Source organism: Cherax quadricarinatus, chromosome 47, assembly GCF_038502225.1.
Source record: "Cherax quadricarinatus isolate ZL_2023a chromosome 47, ASM3850222v1, whole genome shotgun sequence".
NCBI classification, from domain to species: domain Eukaryota; kingdom Metazoa; phylum Arthropoda; class Malacostraca; order Decapoda; family Parastacidae; genus Cherax; species Cherax quadricarinatus.
Window position 1 is genome coordinate 24,240,399 of NC_091338.1, and position 26,051 is coordinate 24,266,449.

The 26,051-nt window shown below is 44.1% G+C and overlaps 1 protein-coding gene across 2 annotated transcripts; it reads right to left on the reverse strand.

Moving 5' to 3' along the window:
• Positions 1-715: 715 nt before the first annotated feature.
• On the reverse strand, positions 716-26,051 carry LOC128696567 (uncharacterized). 2 transcript variants are annotated; one of them, XM_070094760.1, is made up of 4 exons: positions 25,808-26,051; positions 20,382-20,549; positions 1,777-1,967; positions 716-1,680 (listed from the first exon to the last, which is right to left on the reverse strand). In XM_070094760.1, exons 1-3 carry the CDS (start codon positions 25,899-25,901, stop codon positions 1,825-1,827), a joined length of 405 nt encoding a protein of 134 aa, XP_069950861.1. In that variant the 5' UTR covers positions 25,902-26,051; the 3' UTR covers positions 716-1,680; positions 1,777-1,824. The 2 variants fall into 2 exon arrangements, with proteins under 2 accessions (XP_069950861.1, XP_053643863.2); XM_053787888.2 differs by having other exon boundaries at positions 716-1,967; positions 25,808-26,047.

Here is a 26,051-nt window from a genome sequence, read left to right on the forward strand (position 1 = left end):
CCAGCAATCCAGGATAGCAACCTCACATCTGCCGAGCTACCTCGGTGGACAAAAGAGGGCGGCCGGATATCAGCCACAAAGCATACCTCCTTCGGCCACCACCCCCGGAACCCGAATGGTGGCTTCCAGAGATACACTCGTCGCCCGAAAGTCACCCAAAGCCACCCTCCGGGATACCAGAGAGGGATCGGGACATCCCCAGGCGATCAAGATTCCATGGCAAACTACGCCACCGCCAAGAATCTCAACGGAATGGGATGGACCCCAGTACCCTTTCCCCTACCTTGGAACTAGGGCGCCTGTGGGAAAATCCCAAAGGCCAAAAAAGGAAGGGCAAAAGGGAGGGGTGGGGAGGAGGAAAGGAAAAAGGGAAAGGGGGGATTGGGGGTAATTAGGTTCGGTCTGAGGAAGGAGACCGACAGGTCTAATTCCTCAGACCAAGAGCTTCTTCAACACGCCAAGGAGCCCCCCTTGAAGAGGGGTGTGATTATTAATTACCATGTATGTCTGTGGTATGATTATTAATTCCCATGCATGTCTGGGGTGTCTATGGCATGTCTGTTCCGTGTACACATTACAATTTTTTTTAGTTATTTCCTGATAAGGAAAGCTTAATTTCCTTAGCACGTAAAAGAGCATAGCAGCATTTACACACTTTTAACAAAGGAAATTTGTTATTATATGTAGTGGGACAAGCAAAACGCATTAGCGTCATATAGCATCTGGTTAATGGGAGATAATTATAATCAGACTTGTTTAGAGAGTGGGAAAACTAAATCAGGTGCTCTTCACAGCATCAAGGTACTCATTCACGAAGTAAACAGCAACTGATTTAAATGCTTATGATGGATAACCATTTAAGGATAAATGTTAGATCATTTAGTAAACATGAACTTATTCAAGGAGGGTATGGTCCCACCAACACATTTAATATACTTAAAACCTAAGTAATGTTCAAAATATTCACGAAATGCGCAAAATAATTGAAGTACAACTAACGCTGATTATATATTTGCCGTAGACAGACATTCAATTAAAATCTGTAAATGAATAAAGCTAAATTTATATTTTATTCATATTTTAACGATTTTGACGTTTTATGTTGAAGAGGCTGTGAAGTCTTTCACTTTGTACTTACACTAAAAATGTTTTTAATATTTTAAGAGTGCGGAAACGGTAAACATATTGAACAATCCTACACCTTTGTAAATATCGTATGTTAAGTACGGATATACAACAGGTTCACCTAGATATCTGTCTGCAGATGAAGCCTGGATCAGATGGTTGCATGGAAGCAAGAACTTCTGAAATGAAACGAGTTTTTTATGGATGGGATGATCATGTGCTTGTGAGAACGAAAATTTGGGAAAATGGATGAAGACAACAATTGGCACTGGAGGTAGCCGTGTTGAAGTGGACTCTGTCAATTGAGCATGACGGGTGGTGGTGGTCGGGACCTTGACTGGATGTCAAGCGTGTTGCTAGATTAGGAGGACTAGGACGTAGATTGGACTTGTGGGCGAGGTTCATTTAAAATGATGTCGGTTCTTTTGTTCCATCTCCTGGTTCCGGAACCGTAGTGGGATCGTTAAGGGTTATGATTGATGTCTCGTTTCATCTCAGGGTCCTGGAATCACTGTTGGTTTGTTAAGGCTGACGATGGGTTTCCCCTTCCTTCTCCTGGAATCGAAACCATCCTGGGTTAGTTAAAACTTACAGGAGATCTGCTTTTCCATCTATCAGTCAAGGAGCTGCGGTGGGTTCCTTAAGTCTGACCGTGGGTTTCTTTTTCCATAAAACGGTTCCTGAACCACTGTGAATTCGTTAAGGCAGGCGGCGAGTGTCTCGTTCCATTTGGCGGTCACGGAACCTCTCCCGGCGCGCGCGCCGCTCCTCACCTGCTTCCTGCAGTTCTTGTTGACTCATACCAGCATTGCTCAGCAGCGGCCACCGCCTCCTGCCAACGCCTGCGGGAACGTAAGTATAAATGAGACTAGTTTCAACAGCAGAGGCGAATTCGTATGAAAAGTGAAAGGTTACAGTAGAGGTGATGTCACAGAAGTGTAGGGATCACAGAAGTGGAGGGTCACATCAGATGTGGAAGGGTCACAGCAGAGAGAGGGGGTACCAAAAGAGGGGGGGGGGTAGCAGACAACATATGGAGGAGTCACAATAGAAAGTGATCAGAAGTGAAAGTTAAATAGCGGAAATAACGCTGTACTACATACGCTTATGTCTGAGTATCGTTGGAGGTGCCCTCACCTAGGTGTTGCAACAGTGAGGTTTCTCTTCTCCAGTACAACACCTAAGTGTTGCAACACAGTGAGGCTTCTCCTCCAGTAGCAACACCAGAGAATGGTGTGAGGGAGAGGGTACACATGGTGGAGGGTGGAGGGAGGGGGGTACACATGAAGGATGGTAGAGGGAGGGGGGTACACATGGAGGGAGTACACATGGAGAGGGATACACATGGAGGGTGGAGGGAGGGGGTACACATGATGAAGGGTGGAGGGAGGGGGTACACATGGAGGGTGGAGGTATACATGAAGGATGGTAGAGGGAGGGGGGTACATATGGAGGGAGGGGATACACATGAAGGATGGTAGAGGGAGGAGGGCACACATGGAGGGTGAAGGGTACACATGGAGGGAGGGGGTACACATGGAGGGTGGGGTAGAGGGAAGGGGGTACACATGGAGGGTAGAGGGAAGGGGGTACACATGGAGGTTGGAGGAAGGGGGTACACATGGAGGTTGGAGGAAGGGGGTACACATGAAGGAGGGCCAAAGGAGGGGGGTACACATGATGGGTGGAGGGAGGTACACATGGAAGGAGGTACACATGGAGGATGGAGGTACACATGGTGGGTGGAGGGAGGGGGTACACCTGATGGAGGTAGACATGGAGGGTGGAGGTACACATGATGGTGGGTGGAGGTAGGAGGTACACATGATGGTGGGTGGAGGTAGGAGGTACACATGATGGTGGGTGGACTGAGGGGGTACACATGGTGGAGGGAGGGGGTACACATGGTGGAGGGAGGAGGTACACATGGTCGAGGGAGGGGGTACACATGGTCGAGGGAGGGGGTACACATGATGGAGGTAGACATGGAGGGTGGAAGAGGTACACATGGAGGGTGGAGGTACACATGGAGGGAGGTACACATGGTGGGTGGAGGTACACATGGTGAAGGGAGGAGGTACACATGGAGGGAGGAGGTACACATGGTGGAGGGTGGAGGTACACATGGTGGAGGGAGGAGGAACACATGGAGGAGGTACACATGGAGGGTGGAGGTACACATGGAGGTACACATGGTGGGAGGAGGTACACGGAGGGAGGAGGTACACATGGAGGGTGGAGGTACACATGGTGGAGGTACACATGGAGGTACACATGGTGGAGGGAGGAGGTACACATGGAGGGATGAAAGGTAAGAAATGGTAGAGCAAAGAATGTTACACTTTATAAATAATAAAAATAATAACTAAGAATTATTATTAATGAGAATGAAAATAATTTTATTATAACTATTTTCATTGTCATTATTATTAGTGATATTATAATTTCCGTTGTGAAAAACGTGCATAAATTCGCTGCAACAACACGAGACAATTCTGGTTTTTCTGGGTCTTATTAACACTATTGTACGTCACGGGCAGAGGCTCACAAACGAAGGATCCTGGAGTTGACATCCAGGTCTGCTAAGCCGTGGGTGATATTTTCCTTAAATTTGCTGCACCTGCTTACCCAGCAGTTAATGGGTATCTAGCTACTAGTCTCACCTGCTGCCCCTGTTCATTTAGCAGTGAATAGTCTCATACCTGCTCCTCCTGTTCACCTAGTTATGAATAGGTACTTAGGTTCTAGACTTCTTACACTTGCTGCCCTTTTTCACCTAGCAGTAATTAGGTACCTAGGCACTATTATTAATATATATTAACGACAAGTTGAAGAACAAGTTACATTTGCAGCACTTCGGTATCATTATTGCCGGTAATAAAGATACCCAAATGTTGCATGTATTCCTTGCTTACCAGGTACCCAGCTGCTGTTCTACTTACCCGTGCTGCCCATTTTTACCTAAGAGTAGCTAGGTACCTAGTGGCTAGTTTCCTTACACCTCCTACACAGGTTCACCTAGCAGTGAATACCGTAGGTACCTAGTTATTAATCCCTGTTCCTGCTTACCCTGTTCATTTAGTGATTAGATTCCAAGGTGTTACAAATGCAAGCCTACTTACACCTGTTACAGTTGTGCATCTAGCAGTGAAACGGTGCCAAGGGGATACCATCGCTACACCTGCTCTCCTTATTCATCTAGCAGTGAATAGGTATCTGATTCCCGTCCTGAGAGGAGATAGTAATATACAAGTGGGCTTTGTAATGACCTGGCGTGTTACACGAGTATGACGTCTTTTACGACTTTTATGACACGAGTTCTAACACTATCCGTACAATGTCGAAGTAAAATAACAGCTCAAGGCCTGTATAATCAACTGTAGAGGAAAAAGTCCTGGTAAATAAAGAACAAAAAAAGGCACAACACAATGGAACAATACAAAAATAACCCGCACATAGGAAAGAAATATTTGTATCAGCTTTTCGGTCCGATCTGGACAATTATGTAGTCGCATTGACTTTTAAATGGTCCTATGTGCGGGCTATTTGTTCTGGTAAATAATTTGCAACTGTGTAAATGATTTTGTAGGATGACCTGCAATCTACCTCAAAATTGCACTTGCATGGTGCTTTGGAAGTCTATCAAACAAGGTAGCGCACTCAGCTCACACACAGAGGTCCGGGGGACGACCCACGGTACGGCTGGAAACATTAAGACGTGTTTCCTTAAGACATCTGCTGTTCATGTTCACCTAGCACTAAAACAGGTACCTGGGTGTTAGTCGACTGGTGTGGGTCGCATCCTGGTTGTAACATTGACCTAGTTGGCCCGAAATGTTCTGCATAACAAGGGGCTTTCTGTATAGTAGTATGCCATTGATGTCAGCTATTCCTGTATACCTCATACATGTACTTTTGAAGTCAATATTATTATTATTATTTTCAACAAGTCGGCAGTCTCCCACCGAGACAGGGTGACCCAAAAAGTAAGTAAATCCCCAAAAAAGAAAATACTTTATTCATCATTCAACACTTTCACCTAACTCGTACGTAATCACTGTCTTTGCAGAGGCGCTCAGATACGACAGTTCAGAAATCCCTCCAAACTGTCAATATCCCAAACCCTTCCTTTAGAGTGCAAGCATTGTACTTCCCATTTTCAGGACTCAAGTCCGGCTAACCAGTTTCCCTAAATCCCTTCACTATATGTTACCCTGCTCACACTCCAACAGTTCGTCAGGTCCCAAAAACCATTCGTCTCCATTCACTCCTATCTAACACGCTCACACGCTTGCTGGAAGTCCAAGCCCCTAGCCCACGAAACCACCTTTACCTCCTCCCTCCAACTTTTCCGAGGACGATCTCCTACCCCTCCTTCCTTCCCCTACAGATTTATACACTCTCCAAAGTCATTCTACTTTGTTCCATTCTCTCTAAATGAACAAACCACCTCAATAACCCCTCTTCAGCCCTCTTAATACTTTAATAACTCCACACCTCCTAATTTTCACACTCCCAATTCTCTGCATAATACTTACACCAGACATTACCCTTAGACAGGATATCTCCACTGCTTCTAGCCGCCTCCTTGCTGCGGCATTTACAACCCAAGCTTCACACCCATACAAGTGTTGGTACCACAGTATTTTCATACATTTCCTTCTTTGCCTCCATAGATAACGTTTTTTTTTTGTCTCCACATATACCTTAACGAACTACTCTCCTTTTTTCCTTCATCATTTCTATGGTTAACCTCATCCTTCAAACCCATCCGCTGACAAATCAACTCCCAAATATTTGAAAACATTCACTTCTTACATTCTCCCTCTCTAATGTGATATCCAATTTTTCTTTACCTAAATCATATGATACTCTTATCACCTTACTCTTTTATATGTTCACTTTCAACTTTCTACCTTTTCACACACTCCCAAACTCATCCACTAACCTTTGCAATTTTTCTTTAGAATCTCCCATAAGCACAGTATCATCAGCAAAAAGTAACTGTAAATTCCCATTTTGTATTTGATTCCCCATAATTTAATCCCACCCCTCTCCCGAACACCCAAGCATTTACTTCTTTTACAACTCCATCTATAAATATATTAAACAACCATGGTGACATTACACATCCCTGTCCGACACGTCAACTCCCAAGTATCTGAAAACATTCACTTCTTCCATACTCCTCCCCAATTTGATATCCAACTTTTCTTTATCTAAATCATTTGATACCCTCATCACCTTACTCTTTTCTATCTTCACTTTCAACTTTCTACCTTTTCACACACTCCCAAGCTCAATCACTAGCCTTTGCAACTTTTCTATAGAATCTCCCACAAGCACTGTATCAGCAAAAAGGAACTGAGTCAACTCATTTTGTTCTTTATTTCCCATAATTTAATCCCACTCCTCTCACCAACACCCTAGCATTTACTTCTTTTACAACCTCGTCTATAAATATATTAAACAACCATGGTGACATTACACATCCCCGTCTAAGACCTACTTTTACAGGAAAGTAGTCTCCCTCTCCTACACACCCTAACCTGAGCCTCACTATCCTCATAGAAGCTCTTTACAGCATTTAGTAACTTTCTACCTATTCCATACACTTGCAATATCTGCCACATTACTCCACTATCATATGCCTTTTCTAAATCTATAAATGGAATGAAAACTTCCCTATCTTTATCTAAATACTGTTCACATATATGCTTCAATGTAAACACTTGATCTACACATCCCCTACCCACTCTGAAACCTCCTTGCTCATCCACAATCCTACATTCTGTCTTACTTCTAATTTTTTCAATAACTTTACCGTACACTTTTCCTAGTATACTCACTAAAATTATTCCTCTATAATTTTTACAATCTCTTTTGTCCCACTTCCCTTTATATAAAGGAACTATTCACCCTCTGCCAATTCTTAGGTACCTTTCCCTCTTTCAAGGTAAATACCAACCACTCCAACACTATCCCCCCCTGCTTTAACATTTCCGTAATGTTCCCGTCAGTTCCAGCTGCTTTACTCCATTTCATTTTACGTAATGCCTCACGCACCTCCCCCACACTCGCATCCTGCTCTTCTTCACTCCTAAAAGATTTTATACCTCCCTGGCCAGTGCATGAAATTACCGCTTCCCTTTGTTCATCGACATTTAAAAGTTCCTCAAAATATTCCCACCATCTACCCAATACCTCCAGCTCCTCGTCTACTAACTCCCCTACTCGGTTCTTAACTAACAAATAAATTCGTTTCGTAGGCTTTCTTAACTTGTTTATCTCGCTCCAATTTTTTTTTCTTATTTTCAGCAAAATTTCTTGACAGTGCTTCTCCCACTCTTTCACGTGCTCTCCTTTTGCACTCTCACCACTCTCTTCACCCTTCTTTTACTTTCCATATACTCTGCTCTTTTTACAACACTTCTTTGTAAAAACCTCTCATAAGCTACTTTTCTCTCTTATCACACCTTTACTTCATCATTTCACCAATCACTCCTCTTTCCTCCTGCACCCACACTCCTATAGACAAACTTCTGCCCCATATTCTAATATTGTATTTTTAAAACTTCTCCAACCCTCTTCAGCCTCCCCCCCCCCTTTCCCCCACTGTTCATACTTGCACCAGTCCACCTTTCTGCCAATAGTTGCTTGTACCTCACCAGAACTTCCTCCCTTAGTTTATTCACTTTCACCTCCCTCTTTATATTATAAAATACTGTCTTGATAAAAAAAACTTATGTATTTCTTAAACCTGTAAGGATCATACAGCGCCTTTGAAATGTAAGGTAATCAGGTTTGGAAAGAGGGAGAAAACAGCTCTAATTTCGTGTATCAAAAACCTTCGGCCCTCATCTAATTTTGCTAAAATTAACAAATTAGCCCTTAATTGTATCTGATTTAACCTCATCTTAAGTTTAATTCGTACTTGGGACCACGGTTCGAGCCCTCTGTACACCTTTCTGCTTATTTACAGTCGTTTATTACGACTTAATCGTGTTCTTATTTAGTACTGTTAAACATCAAGTTAGTATTGTTAAATATCAAATTAATATATTCATTTCCTGAGGTTCAAACTTATTATCCTTGAGTTATTGCAAAACATCATTTACGTTTAGTTTGGGTATCAAAACTTACTGAATATACCAAGTCTAAGATTGACTTGTAATGTTCACGGGTTGTCTCGTAGTCTCACTAGCACCACACAACTCTTCCAATTATAGTCTAGCACCACACAACTCGTCCCATCGTAGTCTAGCACCATCATTTGTTCGCATCGCTGTTGGGCCGTGCGGACGCACTGTGCAGTAGCTCCCACTACAACTGGTTTCTGCGCAGTTTTCACTGTTCAGACATGGCGGAGTACACCGGCAGGAGGATAAATACAGTTTGCATTGAGCTGTTGAAGGGTTCTCTGAGCCCTGCTACTATGAACGTCGTTCTACCTGCAATTATTAGGGATTTATATGGTATCCCTAATGAGGAACTGTATGGTGTGGCCCTTAATGGGATGAAACGAGTATTTGTAAAGTTCCTGAGGAATAGCTACTACAGCAGTGTGGTGGATTATTATTATAATCAAAAAGAAGCGCTAAGCCACAAGGGCTATACAGCGCTGCAGGGTAGGGAAGGAAGCAAGGGAATTGGATGGCAGAAGGGAGGGGGGATGATCAGCAGGTTACAGAAAACAGCGGGGCGGGGGATAGTACGGGGGTAGAGGGTAGCAAGAGATACAAGTAGAAAGGGCTGAAAGTATCAGAATTTGTGAAGTAAGTCAGTCGTTGTCAAAAAGTCAATGAGAGAGTCCGGATGAAAGGTGGGTCCATCAGCGAGAAGGGAAGGTAAAGAGAGAGCAGCGGGGCGAAGACGACGACAGAGGTAAATTCTGCGTGCTCGTTGATAAAGTGGGCAGTCCAACAGAATGTGGCTGACTGATAATGGAGCTTGGCAATTCTCACAGAGAGGAGCAAGACGCCTCTCCATGAGATATCCATGAGTAAGACGAGTATGGCCAATGCGAAGACGGGAGAGAGTAGTCTCCCAACCTCGACACTGGTGATAAGAAGACGGCCAGTAACCTATACTCGGTTTAATAGACTGAAGTTTGTTGCCGAGCATAGTAGACCAACGTTGTTGCCAACGGGTGTGAAGGTGGGAAGATATTACAGCAAAATAGTCCGTACATGGAATACCTCTATAAGAAACTGGTAGGTCATGTACTGCTGACCGCGCAGCAGTGTCTGCCTGTTCATTGCCCTGTACGTCAACATGACCAGGGACCCAACAAAAAACAATATCTTTATGCTTAGTAAAGATGCGGCGTAGCCAAAGTTGGATACGGAGGACTAAGGGGTGAGGTGTATCAAATTTTTGTATAGCCTGTAAAGCACTAAGGGAGTCTGAGACAACCACAAATGATGACACAGGCATAGATGCAATACGGATAAGTGCTGTAAGGATGGCATATAATTCAGCAGTAAAAATACTAGCTGAAGATAGTAAATGCCCTTGTACGACGCTGTCCGGAAACACTGCTGCGAATCCTACGCCGTCAGAAGACTTAGAGCCATCTGTGTACACAGCAATGGCATGAGAATGAGAGTGAAAGTGGTCAAGAAAATGAGAGCAGGAAGCGACCGTAGACAGTTGGGCTTTCGAGCAAGGGAGGGAGAAAGAACAGACTCGAACAGCTGGAACTTCCCAGGGGGGTAGGGAAAAGTGAGATGCTACATGTACATAGAAAGGTGGTAGTTGAAGAGAAGACAAGAGCGAATGAAGGCGAAGAGAGAAGGGACGGAGTAAGCAGGGGCGGCGAACAAATAAAGAATGTCTACTAATATCAGTGACCATTCTATAAATGGAAGGATTGCGGAGATCATGAGAGCGTACATAGTAGCGCAGGCAATGGGCATCACGGCGATCGGATAAGGATGGAACGTTCGCTTCTGCATAGAGGCTTTCGACAGGGGAAGAGCGAAAAGCACCAAGGCATAAACGTAATCCTTGGTGATGAATGGGGTTAAGGCTAGAGAGAGTAGCAGGAGATGCCGCTGAATAGATCTGGTCACCATAATCAAGTTTCGATAAAATAAGGGTGGAATGTAGGTGAAGGAGGGTTCGACGATCAGCTCCCCACGAAAGATGAGCAAGGGTTTTAAGAAGGTTCAGCCGGCTGTGACAAGTTGCCTTCAGAGAGGTAGTGTGGTGGAGGAGTTTCAGGAACGGCGAATGTGTCTCAACTCGACGATGGATGTGTGCTTGCATGACGTATCTACATTCTACACGTGGGTACGAGTGAGGAATGTACCCTTCGAGGCAACGCAGTTTGGTATACAGGAAGTTTTTCGCAAGTATGGTGTCATTCATGAAGCCAGAGGTGGGGTTTGGCGGGATGGACCATATGTGGGCCTCCCGGAAGGGTCATACAATATCAAGATGACTTTAAAGACGCCTATACCTTCGTATGTAATGTTGCCAGGCACCAGAAACCAGGTATATGTGTCGTATGTGGGGCAAAGGAGAACGTGTCTTTGTGGCTCTTTTGACCATATAGCGGCACAATGTGCACGTAGAGTTGACCCGGGGGTGTCAGTCCCGGTGGAGGACATCCAGCAGGCGAGTGTGGTGGAGGCGGCGAAGAATGGGACTACTCTATGGAGTGAGGAGGTGGAGAAGGAGGGTGAACAGATGGGGACGTGTGTCACACTCCCGGTGGAGGAGGAAGTTCCTTCTCCAACATCTGAGGTGGTGGAGGAAGTGGTGGAGACGACACAGGAGGTGTCCTTGGAGTCAGTGCTCCAGGAATTCTTGGAGGAGGCCTTGGTAGAAGGGGACATGGATGAACGGATCAGTGAAAAGCAGCAATTGCAAGGCCTGAGTGAGAAGTCGGAAGTAGTAGGGAACACTGGAAAGGATACACTTGTAGTGGCAGAGGTACACAGGGAGGATGTACCTGAGGTAGAGGTGGCTTTGGGAGGCAGCTCTAGGAAGAGACCAGCGGGGCTGACTGAATTAGATGATGTTTTAACACCTGGGCAAAGACCAGGTAAGAAGGTTTGGGCGGAGGTGGTCCGCAATTCACCTACAGGGGGGGGGGGGAGTCCAGGGAAAATCGGGGGAGAGACAAGGGGGGGTAGGAAGTTCTATTAAAAAGAGTAATAAGGAAAGTGTAAGCAGCCTGAAGGGAAGTGTGAGCAAGTCACAGCGGCATAGGGGTAAGCCGCCTCTCCTTGACCATTCAGGTGTGTAACGATAAATGCTAATGGCTTAAAAACTGAGGTTAAAAGGGTGTGGTTGGAGTGGTTCCTTAAAAGGTACGATGTTGATGTTGGTTTCCTACAGGAGCATAACTATAAGTCAGGTAGTGAGTTGAGATTGAGAGGATATAAGTTGTTTGTGAGCATGGCAACGCTTTTAAAGGGCGGAGTGGCTGTTTTAGTAAAGGAGACCAGTCCCTTGCGAGTCATGGGGTGGGAGGAGGGGGGTGAGGGGAGGGTTGTTCGGGTGGATGGGTGGTGGGGGGAGAGTAGGGTATGTTTTGTGGGAGTTTATATGCCTGCGATTGGTAACGTAAGGATAAAATCAGATTTTGTTCGTGACGTTTTGTTATATCATCTCAGGGGTTTACCTGCCATAGCGATAATTGGAGGTGATTGGAATTGTGTGATTAGGCATGTAGACGTAGTTCCTAGGGGGGCGGGGTGTGTGTTGGGTGTTTTAAGGGATGCATTGGGTGATGTCGGGGTGGTAGATGTGGTTGGCAGGGGGGGGTATCAGGTTGAGTATACCTATGTACAGGGGAGTTATGAGGCAAGGTTGGATAGGATTTATGTGAGGCAGGGGATAGGAGTGGAGAGAGTTAGAACAGTAGACGTGGGTTTTTCAGACCACAGAGCAGTGTTGGCTGATCTTAGGGTGGATGGTATTCCGAGAATATATCAGGGCTATTGGAAATTAAATGTGAGGCTTTTACAGGAGGAGGATCAAGGTCGGTCTTTTCAGTCATGGTGGAAGGGCTTTTGGGAGGCTAGGGATGAGGAGGTGGATTTGTTAGATTGGTGGGAGTTGCAGGCAAAGGTGAAAATTGTAGAATTTTTTAGGAAGAGGGGCAGGGAAAGGGCACGTTGGAGGTTTGGATTGCAGAATTATTTAGAGGGTCAGTTGAATGATTGTTATGCGGGGGGGGAGTAGGGAGGGAGGGGAAGGAGTTATGGGGGAACTTAGGAGTCGTTTAGTAGAGATGCATAATGAACGTTTTGATGCACTCAGGGTCAGGGCAGGATTGGAGGACGTACTAAAGGGTGATAAGCCAACCGGGTATGTTCTCAGAAAATTCAAGGACAGACAGTTGAGGACTACCGTGGCGCATATTGTTGTGGAGGGTGGGGAGGGTTATGTGAGGGGACAGGGTCTCACTGACACAGATTCTATTAGTAGGTATGCTGATGATTGGTTTACGGAGAAATGGAAGAGAAGGGGAGGGGTAGGTGGGATAGAAACATTTAGTGGGATTAGGGTACCACAGGGTATGGGGAAGAGGAATAGGGAGTTGGAGGGAGGCATTACGGGGGAGGAGGTGGGGGAAGTGGTGAATGGGTTGAGTCAGGGGAAGGCACCGGGAATAGATGGGTTACCTAATGATTTTTACAAAGCGCATTGGGAGGTTCTGAGGGAGTGCCTAGTGGAGGTTCTGAATTATATGTTGAAATGGGGCAGAATGGCGCAAACACAGAGAACTGGGGTCGTTGTCTTGGTGCCAAAGAAGGGAGGAGAGGAGAAGGGTTTGGGAGATTATCGTCCGTTGTCGTTAATGTGTACGGATTACAAAATTTTTGCGAAGGTATTGGGGAACAGGTTAAAGAAGGTAATTGGGAGTAGAGTACATGAGGGACAGTATGGGATTCCGGGAAGGACTATGAAGAATGGGCATAGTGCGATAAGGGATTTTATAGAGAACTGTCAGGGAGGGAGCGTCCTTGGCTTGGATTGGGCTCAGGCATATGACTGTGTGAAGAGGGACTTTTTGTGGGGATGTTTGGAGAAATTGGGTTTTGGAGGGGGGGTAGTGAGGTGGGTGCGCACGCTGTATGAGGGGGCTGTAATGAGGGTGCAAGTTAATGGTAAGCTGGGGGGGGCGGTGATGATGGAACAGGGATTAAGGCAGGGTTGCCCGCTGTCACAGTTGCTTTTTGCATGCGTGCAACATCCTTTCTTTGAGGCTTTGGACGAGGAATTGGGGGGGGGGGAAGTATGGGGGGCATAGTAGGTTATGTGGATGATACAACTGTGTTAGTTACGAGAGGGGAGGCTTTACATAGGGTGGGAGAGGTCATTAGGAGCTTTGGGTATGTTTCAGGAATGGTAGTTAATTTAGCAAAGTCTAGGTTATTAGAAGTAGGAACATGGGTTGGGGGGAGATTGGGGGAGGAGATGGGATGGACGGTTTGTGATAGAATTAAGGTGTGTGGGATATGGTATATGAAGCAATTGCAGGAATGTAGGAGGATTAACTCAGAAGCAGTCACGAGTAGGGTTATAGGCAAGTTAAAAGGTTTGAGGGCCAGTGAAGTGGCGTTACAGCAGAGGGTGTTGGTAATTAATTCGGTGGTGTATAGCAAGGTCTGGGGTGTAGCGGAGGTGTTCCCTTTGAGGGTGCAGGATATACAGGAAATACAGAGGAGGGTGTTGAGGTTTGTGTGGGGCTTTGGGAGGGCCTGGTTGTCCAAAGATGTGGTCATGACGGAGGTGAAAAGGGGGGGTCTAGGTTTGTTGGACTTAGGGTCTAGGGTAATGGTTTTATATATTAAGCAGAGGTATTTAAGGGTGGGGGGGGGAGAGGGGTGTTAGGGTGGATAGGGTGATGAGGGATGCTAGAAACTGGTGGAGTGGTAGGGATTTGAGAAAGTGTGAAGATGTATTAAGATTCATGTTGGCAGTGGGGCAGGTAAAAAGGTTGAAGGTAAAAGCAGTGGTGGGTGTGGTGTGGGGAAGGGGTGCATTGCAGGGGGTCGCAGTATACCCCATGTATAACTGGAGGGTCATATGGAGGGAGTTCAGGACGCTTCGGATATCAGCAAGGGTTAGGGAGTTGGTGTATCGTTTTCTAATGGGTGTGGTGGCATCTAAGTATATGTTGCATAAGATGGGGTTTGTTAGAGAGGCAACATGTTTATTCTGTGGGGAGGAGGAGACGGCATATCATGTGGTATATTTTTGTTCATCTTTGGAAGTGGTGAGAGTCTGGATGGCGGGGGTTATTAGGCTGTTGGGGGGGGGGGGGGAGTTGGTCTTTTCTTAGATCGTTGTCAATGGATGTTAGTGGGGTAGCAAGTGAGGTGGGTAGGGCTTTGATGTATGTCATGGCAGATTATTTGCATGTTTCTTGGGGTATGAGGCAGATTGTAGGGCAGTTGAGGATAAAAGCGTTAGCAGCGAGGTTTTATAGGACAAGGTGTAGGAATAGGTTAATATATGGGGGGAGATGGGATTCAATTTTTTCGATAGGTTATCGTAATTTTTCTGTAGCACAGCTTCTAAGGGAACAGGGGGGGGGCAAGGGTAGGGTCTTTTTTGTGAGGGGGGGTGTAAGGTTAGGATAGCAGTGTGGAAGGTGGTGTGAGGGTGAGATAGTGAGGGCATATATTTATGAAATGGCTATGTTCCTGTAGAGATATTTGATATTGGCGATCAGTACCTTGGATACATTGTCATAATTGGAATGCCTTGCATTACATATTGGTTGGGTATATTATTGCACTCACTATCGAGGAGAGGTGGTTTAAGTGGCTGTTATGCTTTTTAGGCTAAGTAGTACTGAACACGTGAAAAAATGATTTACCAGTGAATTATAGTATGTGTTTTTATTAACGTTGAGAAGGGGTTTTAAAATATAAAATAAAGCAAGTAAAAACTGTAGTCAAGTTTATTTTTTAGTAGTTTTAACGTGTAGCTGCAAGTACTTTCCATATTACCCTTGATTAGTTTTTCTTTAGATAATTAGTATACAAGTATTTCCTTTATAACGGTACTTCTTTATAAAAGAAGGATTGTAATACCTTGGCACAAGAGAATGTGAAGAATATGACTTAGTCAATGAGGTTTAATTGTGTTTCAGATAGGGAGATTAGAATTTTGTTTAGTCATTAACAAGTTTGCCCCGTCCTTGTGAGAACCCATTTGATATTGTTTATATTAAATATGTACATGGGTTGTTTAAAGAAGTGTATCCTCTAATTTATGTGTAAAACACATGTTATACAATGATGTTCTGATTTTCATGGTTGTTGTTTTTTATTATTGATATGGAATATTGTGGATGTATATTCTGCCAATTATACAAGTGTGTCCGTGTAGTAACATAATGTACATATCTGTGTTCTTATGTATTTTGATTGTTAGGTTACTTGAGTTTTTTTTTTTGTCAAAACTGTGCATGAAAATATTTTTTGTATGCACTGGTTTATTAATTTGTTAAAAAGGGGTTTGTAAATGGTGGTAATTCACCTAAGGGTAACGTGTTATTTAAGTTCTGGAATGTGTGGTAGAGGAATTTTGATAATATTCAGTATAGTTCTTTTTATTAATCACTTATACGTTCTTGTATTCGTTGTTAAAATGAGGGGGTAGGGAACCGATTATATGGGTATGACTTTGTATATAGCCTTTTATGTATAATGTACTACGTGTGATTTTCTTTGGATTATATAGTCTTTTGTGAGTAAGAAATTGTATTTGAATTTATTAAACCTTACTGTATGTTTGGGTGTGGGTTGCCTTTTGTGTAGTCACATGTATGATTGAATTTTTGGGGATGGCAATCATGTTAAATTGAAGTGTGACTATTAAGTATAGGTTAAGAGCTGGGATAGGGAATGTGGAATTGTTGTTTCATATTTAATGGATAACATGTCTTAGTTTATGTAACGTATGCATAGTATACATATGAATATGTATTGTGCTTTTTAAATAAAAATATAAAAAAACTCGTCCCATCGTAGTCTAGCACCACACAACTCGTCCCATCGTAGTCTAGCACCACACAACTCGTCCCATCGTAGTCTAGCACCACACAACTCGTCCCATCGTAGTCTAGCACCACACAACTCGTCCCATCGTAGTCTAGCACCACACAACTCGTCCCATCGTAGTCTAGCACCACACAACTCGTCCCATCGTAGTCTAGCACCACACAACTCGTCCCATCGTAGTCTAGCACCACACAACTCGTCCCATCGTAGTCTAGCACCACACAACTCGTCCCATCGTAGTTTCACTAGCACCACACAACTCGTCCCATCGTAGTTTCACTAGCACCACACAACTCGTCCCATCGTAGTTTCACTAGCACCACACAACTCATCCCATCGTAGTCTCACTAGCACCACACAACTCATCCCATCGTAGTCTCACTAGCACCACACAACTCATCCCATCACAATCTCTCTAGTACCGAGAAGTTAAAGAATGAGAAGCACAGTACAAAAGCCACTGCTCCGCACACATATGCTGTACTTTTATCAAGATTGATGGACTAAACACACTGTCTCCAGGCTGAGGGACTGATCTCCTCAAACTACTCCTCTTCTTCCACCATTCTACACACTACTGGAGTAATGAAGCCACTGGCTGGCGAAACGTTTCCACAATAAAGATACTCAAGTGTTCTACAAGTGTTTCACTCAGCATCCGAGACGTCACCAAAGACTCTCACTCTGGTAGTACGTTGTCAGCTTGTACCTGGTTACTGGATTAATGGGAACCTCAGCCAGCGGTGAAAACTCACTTTCCTCCACAACTACCGATCATTCACTCTTATTACCGGTTTCTACGCCATTTCTCCCTATTATGTTAAGATATATGTGAAAGTTTTAGTTGTGTGTGCGTGTGTGCGTGTGCGTGTGCGTGTGCGTGTGTGTGTGTGTGTGTGTGTGTGTGTGTGTGTGTGTCTGTCTGTCTCACGTGTTTGGTGTGGCTATATATATTTGTATGTTCCCACGTGTATATGCTGTATGTTTACAGGTGTGTACCCGCTTATCTGCACGTCTTTTAGTGTTATGAAGGAGGACACGTTTCCTCCAGGTACACCCACGGTGTGTGGCCATACAATAATACATGAAAATTACAGTATAGGAACACCCACAGTGTGCTGGTGTATTATGTATGAGTTACATTGTGGAGCACCAGCAGTGTTGTGAAGCACACGCTGATCTATGCTACCCTGGACTGAGCTTTAGCTCCTCAATCCCTGTTCGACTGACAACTATTGTTTTATTAAGTTCCATTATACATATATTTATTTAGTTCATAGGCTCCCTCCAGTATCTCCTTTAGTTAGCCCATCCTTTTTGCTACCTTAAAGAGTAAATATTATTTATAATGACCATTTGATCATCTAGGCATTTAACTTCCCTCTGAGTCCTCTGTTTCATTTTACGCCAAACAGTCCAATAACTTTTTTATATTTTCCCAAAGCTTTTTAATTTGTAAAGAGGTGTTACGAATGATTTCTTGGTTAGGTTCCTGGAGGCAGTCCCTACATTTGTCAGTCTTTATGCTGTTCAGTGTTGACACTAGCATAATTTAAAATTTCCTAGTTTATTCCAGAGAAAATCTCAAGAAATCCCAAGATCTATTTTTCTAAGCGCCAGGAAAGAAACGGCTTAATTAAATGTGTACTAGACGCGGCATTTATACCCACTAGCCAGAAAGAGATGATTTACCATAACTACTGGATCGTCTCTTCATCCAATTCGTAGCTTTTTCTCTATAAATATAATGCTTAGCGCTTCTTTTTGATTATAATAATAATATAAATATAATATTAATGGCACTGATCAGATTTTAAAGCAGTTATTTGTGATGCGGATGATTTCCAACTTGGGTGAATGGCGTCTGGTCTTGCAAGTGCTTGCCTGGATACCAAACAATTTACTACTGTTATGTCATACAACAAATTGGTTTACTTAGTATTTTTTATTATTTGTGAGAACACTTCCATACGCAGATGAATGGGGAAAATCTTTATTAAAGGTTGCAACTTGCTGGTCGTGTAACTTGCAGAGACCTTCCCCTTGCTTAAGTATTGCAAAATTAAGAGATGGTCTCAAAAGCGATTCCCGCAGCTGGAACTTTTGGCTATCTGACGGAGGACTTCTGCTGGCTTACCGGTGCACGTCTATAAAACTCATGGTCATGATTTTGACCATTATAATTATATACTATACAATCGTCTACGATAGTAGACGACTACTGTACTGCTGGAGCACAAAAAGCGAATGGCTCATATATACTAGGACAAACATCTAGAAAATCCTTGTTGAGAAGTACCTAAAAACCATTGTTTAATTCCAGCATTGAAGAATAACTGTCACTAACTAATCCAATTATGTTGTCAATGGGAATTTCTCCAGCTGTAAATACCTCTTTCATTGTTTTGTTCAATCCTGTAGCTGTAGCATCGTCAGCTTCTACAGTACCTATAAGTTTTGACCTTCGTCAACAAATTTCACCATAAGTACCAATACTAGTGAAACCGACATGTCAGTCCTCTCATTTACAAAAATTTCCTCTGCACATGTTAGTAACTTCCTGATGTTCATTCCATGTAGTGCCATTTTGCATAATACAGAATTACTTATCGTTATTGAAAGATTTTCTCGCATGACTCACGAAATCGTAATGACACGATTGCAAACAAACCAGCGACGGGCTGGAGTTTTGAGACACACTGACCGCGGGTTCAATCCCGGCCGGGGTATGGTTTGATTTTCTCGCATCATTGGGAAAAGTTTCTTTATAACATCTACCAAGTGATTCGCCTAGGAAAATAGCACGTTGTGTCCTGCCATGAAACCTGCGAGGATTAAGTCGGGCTTTGTAACTTTACGATTATGAGCAAATCCTGATACATTTAAATATGCTGCTGTATTCTATGTTCTTCCTGGCATTTACTTTTCTTGCATGTGTTAAGGACGCTTAATACGTCATTAAAGACGACTTATTACAATTTTTCAGCTTACGGGCGGCCAGCAGTAACAGCCTGGTTGATCAGACCCTGATCCACCACGAGGCATTGTCTCAGACCGAGCCGAGGGTCGTTGAACCCCGAAACCCTCTCCAGGTATACAGTTCATACAGTGCACAGCACTGCATATTTATCTGATAAATCAGGCTTTAACCACCATTAGAATCTTGCGTTATCCATCCACATTACTTTAAATCTGGGGTCGGCAACCTCTTGGAGAGAGAGGACCAGACAGCTGTGCAGTCTCCAGGAGGAGGACCATGTTATTAAATGTAATATAAAAAAATTTTCTCGAACTCAGGGTTCCCATTAGTTTAAAACAATTTTGGCCTAATTCTAATAATACTTAACGCAATTTATCACAAATAATTAAATAAACATTATTATGGAATGCAGGTACCTACTGTACAGTTTTACCACCAGACAACAAACTCAAATGATAAACTCTGAGGGAGGATACGAAGTAACTTTCCCAGGGACTGCTTAAGGTAATAATTAGTACAATAATCGAAGTGCGTGAACCTACTTCCAGAGTCACTAAAATACTGAGCGACAGTTACAGACTTAGGTTACTGTGACAGACTTGACAGCTCAAGGGTACTGGATATAGCTATTTCCTGGTCAATACGTGTTTTTTAACTATGTAGGATCCAGAATATTTGCCATTTTTCACCAAATGTGCGAAAAATTTAAAAAAAAGTGTCGTCAGAATGCATAAAAATACCACTTTGTCTCCCACACTCTACCAGCTCTCTTTTATGTACCATTCAAGTAGGAGGCAGACGTCTCTCCCTCTACCACTTGAGGAGACTTGGGCAGCTGAGCCGTCACTAAAGTTGAGATCGACGAAGCAGGGCGAGGCATAACGGAGAGAGGTGGGCCTTGGGGGGGGGGCCACGATTTTGGACAGGGTAGTGTGGGGTAGATGGGGTGCAAAGAATAAGAAAGGTGGGTGACGGTGGTGAATACATTACTGATTATAGTAGTGGTGGTGGTGGTGAGAACTGGCGATCGAGTGACAACCCGACAAAAAACGCACGTATAACATCCGCGAAATGATCGACAGCACTAAAACTCACAATGCATCGGGCAGTGTGATCTACGCCGCACCATATTTCACCCAGGAAAAGAGCAAAAATTCGAGTCCTGGAACTTTATGACAGCACCCCGCATGGCTCAGTTCAGCACTCTTCCATGAATCTACATAACTTGTTGAGCTGAGACTTACCTGCGTAATAAATAAAGTGTGTGTAGTAGTATGGGCAGCAGCGGGTCAACTCCCTCCAGCAGCAGACGGTCAGGGATCCCAGATTAATTGTGTCAGAGGTGATGCGTGAGGTGGCCACCAGCGGCGCCACCAGCACCAACAACACCAGCCAACACATTACAACACAACCTGCAGTAATGTAGTTGATATAGTGTGCCACTCTGACACTTACTGCTCGGAAAATAAAACCTTCAAAATAGCTTACCCCATTTCAAGCTGGTATTTTAATTCATTTGCTACGCTTTTTTTAGAGCACTGTAAAATGATTTCAATATAATTAATTAACTGTTTTAAACATTTTCACGTGTGTGTGTGTGTACTCACCTAATTGTGGCTGCAGGGGTCGATTTATAGCCCCTGGTCACTACTGGGTCACTCACTCCCTGCTCTTTGAGCTTTATCTTACCTCTTCTTAAAGTTATGTATGCATCCTGCCTCCACCTCCCCACTTTCCAGACTATTTCAATGCCTGACAACTCTGAGACTGAAGAAATACTTCCTAACGTCTCTGTGACTCATCTGTGTCTTCAACTTCCAATTGTGACACCTTGTCGCTGTGTCCCATCTCTGGAACACCTTATCTTTGTCCACCTTTTCGATTCCTTTAGGTATTTTATATATTGTTATCAATTTTCCCCTGTCCCTCCTGTCCTCCAGTGTCGGCAAGTCAATTTCCCTTAGCCTCTCCTCGTAGGACATGCCCCATAGGTCCGAGACTAGTCTCGTTGCAATCCTTTGCACTTTCTCTAATTTCCTGACGTGCTTGCTTATGTGTGGGTTCGAAACCTGGTGCTGCATATTTTAATAAAGGCCTGACGTACATGGTGTACAGAGTCCTGAACGACTCCTTACTGAGATGTCGGAAAGCTATTCTTAGGTTTGCTAGTTGCCCATATGCTGAAGCAGTTGATGTGCCCCTTAGGAGATATGTTCGGTATTATACTCACCCCAAGATTCTTTTCCTTGAGTGAGGTTTGCAGTCTTTGGCCCACCTAGCCTGTACTCTGTGGTCTTCTTTGTCCTTCCCTGATCATCATGACTTTGCATTTCGTGTGGGTTAAATTCTAAGAGCCAATTGTGTGTGTGTGTGTGTGTATACTCACCTAGTTGAGGTGGTAGGGGTCGAGTCCGAGCTACTGGCACCGCCTCTTCACTGGTCGCTACTAGGTTACTCTCCCTGAACCGTGAGCTTTATCATACCTCTGCTTAAAGCTATGTATGGATCCTGCCTCCACTACATTCCTTCCCAAACTATTCCACTTCCTGACTACTCTGTGGCTGAAGAAATACTTCCTAACATCCCTGAGATTCACCTGTGTCTTCAACTTCCAACTGTGTCGCCTTGTTGTTGTGTCCCATCTCCGGAACATCCTGTCTTTGTCCACCTTGTGAATTCCTCTCAGTATTTTGTATGTCGTTATCATGTCCCCCTATCTCTCCTGTCTTCCAGTGTCGTCAGGTTGATTTCCTTTAACCTCTCCTCGTAGGACATACCTCTTAGCTCTGGGACTAGTCTTGTTGTAAACCTTTTCACTTTCTCTAGTTTCTTTACGTGTTTGGCTATGTGTGGGTTCCAAACTGGTGCCGCATACTCCAATATGGGCCTAATGTACACGGTATACAGGGTCCTGAACGATTCTTTGTTAAGATGTCTGAATGCTGTTCTGTGGTGTGCTAGGCACCCATATGCTGCAGCAGTTATTTGGTTGATGTGCGCTTCAGGAGATGTGCCTGGTGTTATACTCACCCCAAGATCTTTTTCCTTGAGTGAGGTTTGTAGTCTCTGGACTGTATGTGTGTGTGTGTGTACTCACCTAATTCTACTCATCTAATTGTGGTTGCAGGGGTCGAGACTCAGCTTCTGGCTCCGCTTCTTCACTGACCGCTACTGGGTCCTCCCTCTCCCTGCTCCATGAGCTTTATCATACCTCGTCTTAAAACTATGTATGGTTCCTGCCTCCATTACATCGCTTGCAAGACTATTCCACTTCCTAACAACTCTGTAGCTGAAGAAATACTTCCTAACATCCCTTTGACTCATCTGAGTCTTCAGTTTCCAATTGTGACCCCTTGTTTCTGTGTCCCATCTCTGGAACATCCTGTCTCTGTTCACGCAGGATTTTGTATGTCGTTATCATGTCTCCCCTGACCCTCCTGTCCTCCAGTGTCGTCAGACCGATTTCCCTCAACCTTTCTTCGTAGGACATTCCCCTTAGCTCTGGAACTAGCCTTGTTGCAAACCTTTGCACTTTCTCTAATTTCTTGACGTGCTTGACCAGGTATGGGTTCCAAACTGGTGCTGCGTACTCCAGTATGGGCCTGACGTACACAGTGTATAGAGTCTTGAACGATTCCTTACTGAGGTATCGGAACGCTATTCTCAGGTTTGCCAGGCGCCCATGTGCCGCAGCAGTTACCTGATTAATGTGTGCTTCTGGCGACGTGCTGGGTATTATACTCACCCCTAGATCTTTCTCCTTGAGTGAGGTTTGATGTCTTTAGCCACCTAGCCTATACTCTGTCTGCGGTCTTCTTTGCCCTTCCCCGATCTTCATGACTTCGCATTTGGCGGGGTTAAATTCTAGGAGCCAGTTGCTGGGCCACGCGTCCAGCCTGTCCAGGTCACTTTGTAGACCTGTCTGATCCGCATCTGATTTAAGTCTCCTCATTAACTTCACATCATCTGCAAACAAGGACACTTGCGAATCTATCCCTTCCGTCATGTCATTCCCATATACCAAGAATAGCACTGGTCTCAAGACTGACCCCTGTGAGACCCCGCTCGTCACAGGCGCCCACTGTGATACCTCATCACGTACCATGACTCGCTGTTGCCTCCCTGTTAGGTATTCTGTGATCCATTGCAGTGCCCTTCCTGTTATACGTGCTTGTGTGTGTGTGTGATATATATATATATATATATATATATATATATATATAGATATATATATATATATATATATATATATATATATATGCAATAAGATCACAGTAAACAGGTGATTTCAGAATATGCAAAACAACCACTCTGAAAGAAGTGGGATCTGATAGTGAGGTGCTGGCCAGACCCCTTATATAGCTTCCTTGGATGCTTTACTTTCATAGTTCCTTGATAATGTGAGTAGTCACGAAAGCGCTTGGAATTTCTCTATTCTTTCAGAGTGGTTGTTTTGCATATATATATATATATATATATATATATATATATATATATATATATATATATATATATATATATATATATATGAGGATAACATATATATATATATATATATATATATGAGGATAACAAAAAGATTAGGTGATGAAAGATTGAATATCAGATTGGAGGGAGAGAGTATGGAGGAGGTGAACGTATTCAGATATTTGGGAGTGGACGTGTCAGCGGATGGGTCTATGAAAGATGAGGTGAATCATAGAATTGATGAGGGAAAAAGAGTGAGTGGTGCACTTAGGAGTCTGTGGAGACAAAGAACTTTGTCCTTGGAGGCAAAGAGGGGAATGTATGAGAGTATAGTTTTACCAACGCTCTTATATGGGTGTGAAGCGTGGGTGATGAATGTTGCAGCGAGGAGAAGGCTGGAGGCAGTGGAGATGTCATGTCTGAGGGCAATGTGTGGTGTGAATATAATGCAGAGAATTCGTAGTTTGGAAGTTAGGAGGAGGTGCGGGATTACCAAAACTGTTGTCCAGAGGGCTGAGGAAGGGTTGTTGAGGTGGTTCGGACATGTAGAGAGAATGGAGCGAAACAGAATGACTTCAAGAGTGTATCAGTCTGTAGTGGAAGGAAGGCGGGGTAGGGGTCGGCCTAGGAAGGGTTGGAGGGAGGGGGTAAAGGAGGTTTTGTGTGCGAGGGGCTTGGACTTGCAGCAGGCATGCGTGAGCGTGTTTGATAGGAGTGAATGGAGACAAATGGTTTTTAATACTTGACGTGCTGTTGGAGTGTGAGCAAAGTAACATTTATGAAGGGATTCAGGGAAACCGGCAGGCCGGACTTGAGTCCTGGAGATGGGAAGTGCAGTGCCTGCACTCTGAAGGAGGGGTGTTAATGTTGCAGTTTAAAAACTGTAGTGTAAAGCATCCTTCTGGCAAGACAGTGATGGAGCGAATGATGGTGAAAGTTTTTCTTTTTCGGGCCACCCTGCCTTGGTGGGAATCGGCCAGTGTGATAATAAAAAAAAAAAATATGTGTGTGTGTGTGTGTGTGTGTGTGTGTGTGTGTGTGTGTGTGTGTGTGTGTAAGAGGAGCTTATGACGCCGCTTCGGTTCAACTTGGACCATTTACAAAGTCACACTAACAAAAAAGAGAGGAGGGAGTGTATATAGGCCAGCAGACAGGGACGGGAGCAAGAGGTGTAGTAGTGGAGGTAGTAGTAGTAGTAGTAGTAGTAGTAGTGGAGTCAGTCAGATACTAAGAAAGAGGAGCACTGCAAGGGAGCTAGAGGCCCACAGAGGGAGGAGAGGTATGAACGAGATTAGTGCGAAGAGTGTTAGTCTGGCGGAAAATAAGCTTGATGTCTAAAGAACGGAGAGAGTTGTTGAGATTAGAAAGACCGGGAGAGTTCCCAGGAGTAGAGTTTGGGAGAGGAAAGAGTCCGTTTAGCACGTGAGAAGGCAGAGTCTATGAAATGGGAAGAAGTACCTCAGTCCCTAAAAATAGGTATTAAAGTCTCGACACATATATGCCGAGATATATACCCCACTCGGGGTATATCCTGTCTAGTATTTATACTGTCAAGTATATTTGTATACCAAATAAAATAACATTTATACGCCATGAGAAATCGGTTTATAATTATGTATATTACAGGTTACATGCGTTCAATCTCACACATACTCAGTAAAAACGTAAATTATCTATGTTCTTACGTCAGTACTTAATAGTCTCCTAGAGTATAAAGTATTGAAGTAAGAACAACAGTTACTGCAGTAATGTGAGTACGCAAACTGTTCCACACGCTTCATGAATACAGAAACTATTCCACATGCTTCACGAGTACAGAAACTGTTCCAGACGCTTCACGAGTACGGAGACTGTTCCACACGCTTCACGAGTACGTAAACTTTCACACGTTTCACGAGTACAGAGCTTCAAGAAGAGGTATGATAGTTCATGGAGCAGAGGGTGACCTAGTGACAGCCAGTGAAGAGGCGAGGCCAGGAGCTGTGACTCGACCCCTGCACCCACAACTAGATGAGCACACACATACACACACACACACAATAGTTTGGGTTGGATACTTCCACAAACCTCACGATTACAGAGACATGTCCTTCTACACACCTAACGAGTACAGAAAAATGTGCACACGTCCACACACCTCGTGAGTACTGAGACATGTACACGTCCACACAGGTCACGAGTACAAAGATACATGCGCACTTACAGCTCACGACTGACTGCAAGCTGTGCCAGTCGGAGAAAGGTTTCTGGCCGCGGAACACCATCAGTCCCTTCACTGGATCCTGGACACCACTCATGGGATCTTGACTCAACGAGCTGGTGCTTCCCTCCTCTTGTATCAAATGTGATTGCCACCCATTTCTCAGGCGTTGTGTGGTATCCCCTGAGAATGTTACACTATATAGTCCACGTTCCTCACGCACCCATTGCCATGCCCTCTCAACTAG

What these genes read in the sequence shown, in the direction of transcription:
- LOC128696567 (XM_070094760.1), bottom strand. Translation starts at nt 25,901, where the DNA reads ATGAGTGGTGTCCAGGATCCAGTGAAGGGACTGATGGTGTTCCGCGGC. An exon ending in CTTGCAGTCAGTCGTGAGCT is followed by an intron (nt 20,550 to 25,807) that starts GTAAGTGCGCAT and finishes ACATTACTGCAG; the next exon opens with GTTGTGTTGTAATGTGTTGG. An exon ending in ACACTTTATTTATTACGCAG is followed by an intron (nt 1,968 to 20,381) that starts GTAAGTCTCAGC and finishes ACGTTCCCGCAG; the next exon opens with GCGTTGGCAGGAGGCGGTGG.